The sequence below is a fragment of the Myotis brandtii genome, unplaced genomic scaffold, assembly GCF_000412655.1.
Source record: "Myotis brandtii unplaced genomic scaffold, ASM41265v1 C41885601, whole genome shotgun sequence".
NCBI classification, from domain to species: domain Eukaryota; kingdom Metazoa; phylum Chordata; class Mammalia; order Chiroptera; family Vespertilionidae; genus Myotis; species Myotis brandtii.
Window position 1 is genome coordinate 1 of NW_005312360.1, and position 904 is coordinate 904.

The 904-nt window shown below is 64.8% G+C and overlaps 1 protein-coding gene across 1 annotated transcript; it reads left to right on the forward strand.

The window, feature by feature from the left end:
- Nucleotides 1-9: 9 nt before the first annotated feature.
- LOC102254211 (roundabout homolog 4) lies at nt 10-592 on the forward strand (the record flags this gene model as incomplete). Its single annotated transcript, XM_005852857.2, has 2 exons — nt 10-148; nt 265-592. Coding segments are annotated over exons 1-2 (464 nt in total), but the record flags the coding sequence as incomplete, so codon positions are not given.
- Nucleotides 593-904: the final 312 nt, after the last annotated feature.

Consider the following 904-nt stretch of genomic DNA (forward strand, 5'->3'; position numbering starts at 1 on the left):
CATTGCTGCAGGATGGACCACAGCGACTCCCCCTGGCTGGCAGACACTTGGCGATCCACCTCTGGCTCTCGGGACCTGAGCAGCAGCAGCAGTCTCAGCAGCCGGCTGGGAGTGGACCCCCGGGACCCACTAGACCGCCGGCGCTCCTGTGAGCATGCCCAGAGGCGGCCAGGGCCTGGCAGTGGAACAGAGACCCCAGGGCTGGAGGAGGGAGATGTGGGCAGGGTGACTCACCATCACTCCTCCTATTGTGTCTTATTGCAGTGATCTCCTGGGATCCCCGCAGCCCTGGGGTGCCCCTGCTTCCCGACACCCGCACTTTTTATGGCTCCCTCATCGCTGAGCCGCCTTCCAGCCCCCCAGCCCGGCCAAGCCCCCAGGCCCCAGCTCTCAGGCACCTCCGACCTCAGCTGGCCCGGCTCTCCAGCCCCTGGCCCAGTTCCGACAGCCTCTGCAGCCGCAGGGGGCTCTCTTCCCCTCGCTTCTCTGTGGCCCCCACAGAGGCTTGGAAGGCCAAAAAGAAGCAAGGTAAGGACGGGATCGCAGACCCAGCCCGGAGCAGGCGGGAGGAGGGCCCAGGAATGGGAATGTGGTGGGAATGTGGCCTGGGCCCTGGCAGGCAGGTGTGGGTAGCACCCCACCCACAGCTTTGACTGGCCTGTCCTCCTGGATCCCCATCACTGACGCACTCAGCGAGGGCCGTGCTGGCCTCGGCTTTTCTCTACACGGGCTCTGTTTTCAGCTTGGCCGCACCAGGAGCGGCCCTGCCTCTGCAATCAGCTCAACTCCACACGTTGATAAGCGAGCGCCAGGGCCCAAGAGACACCAGACACGGTCCTCGCCCCCTAAGGGCTCAAAGTCTAACGCAAGTGCCTGACCAGCACACAGTCATTCCAGAACCTGG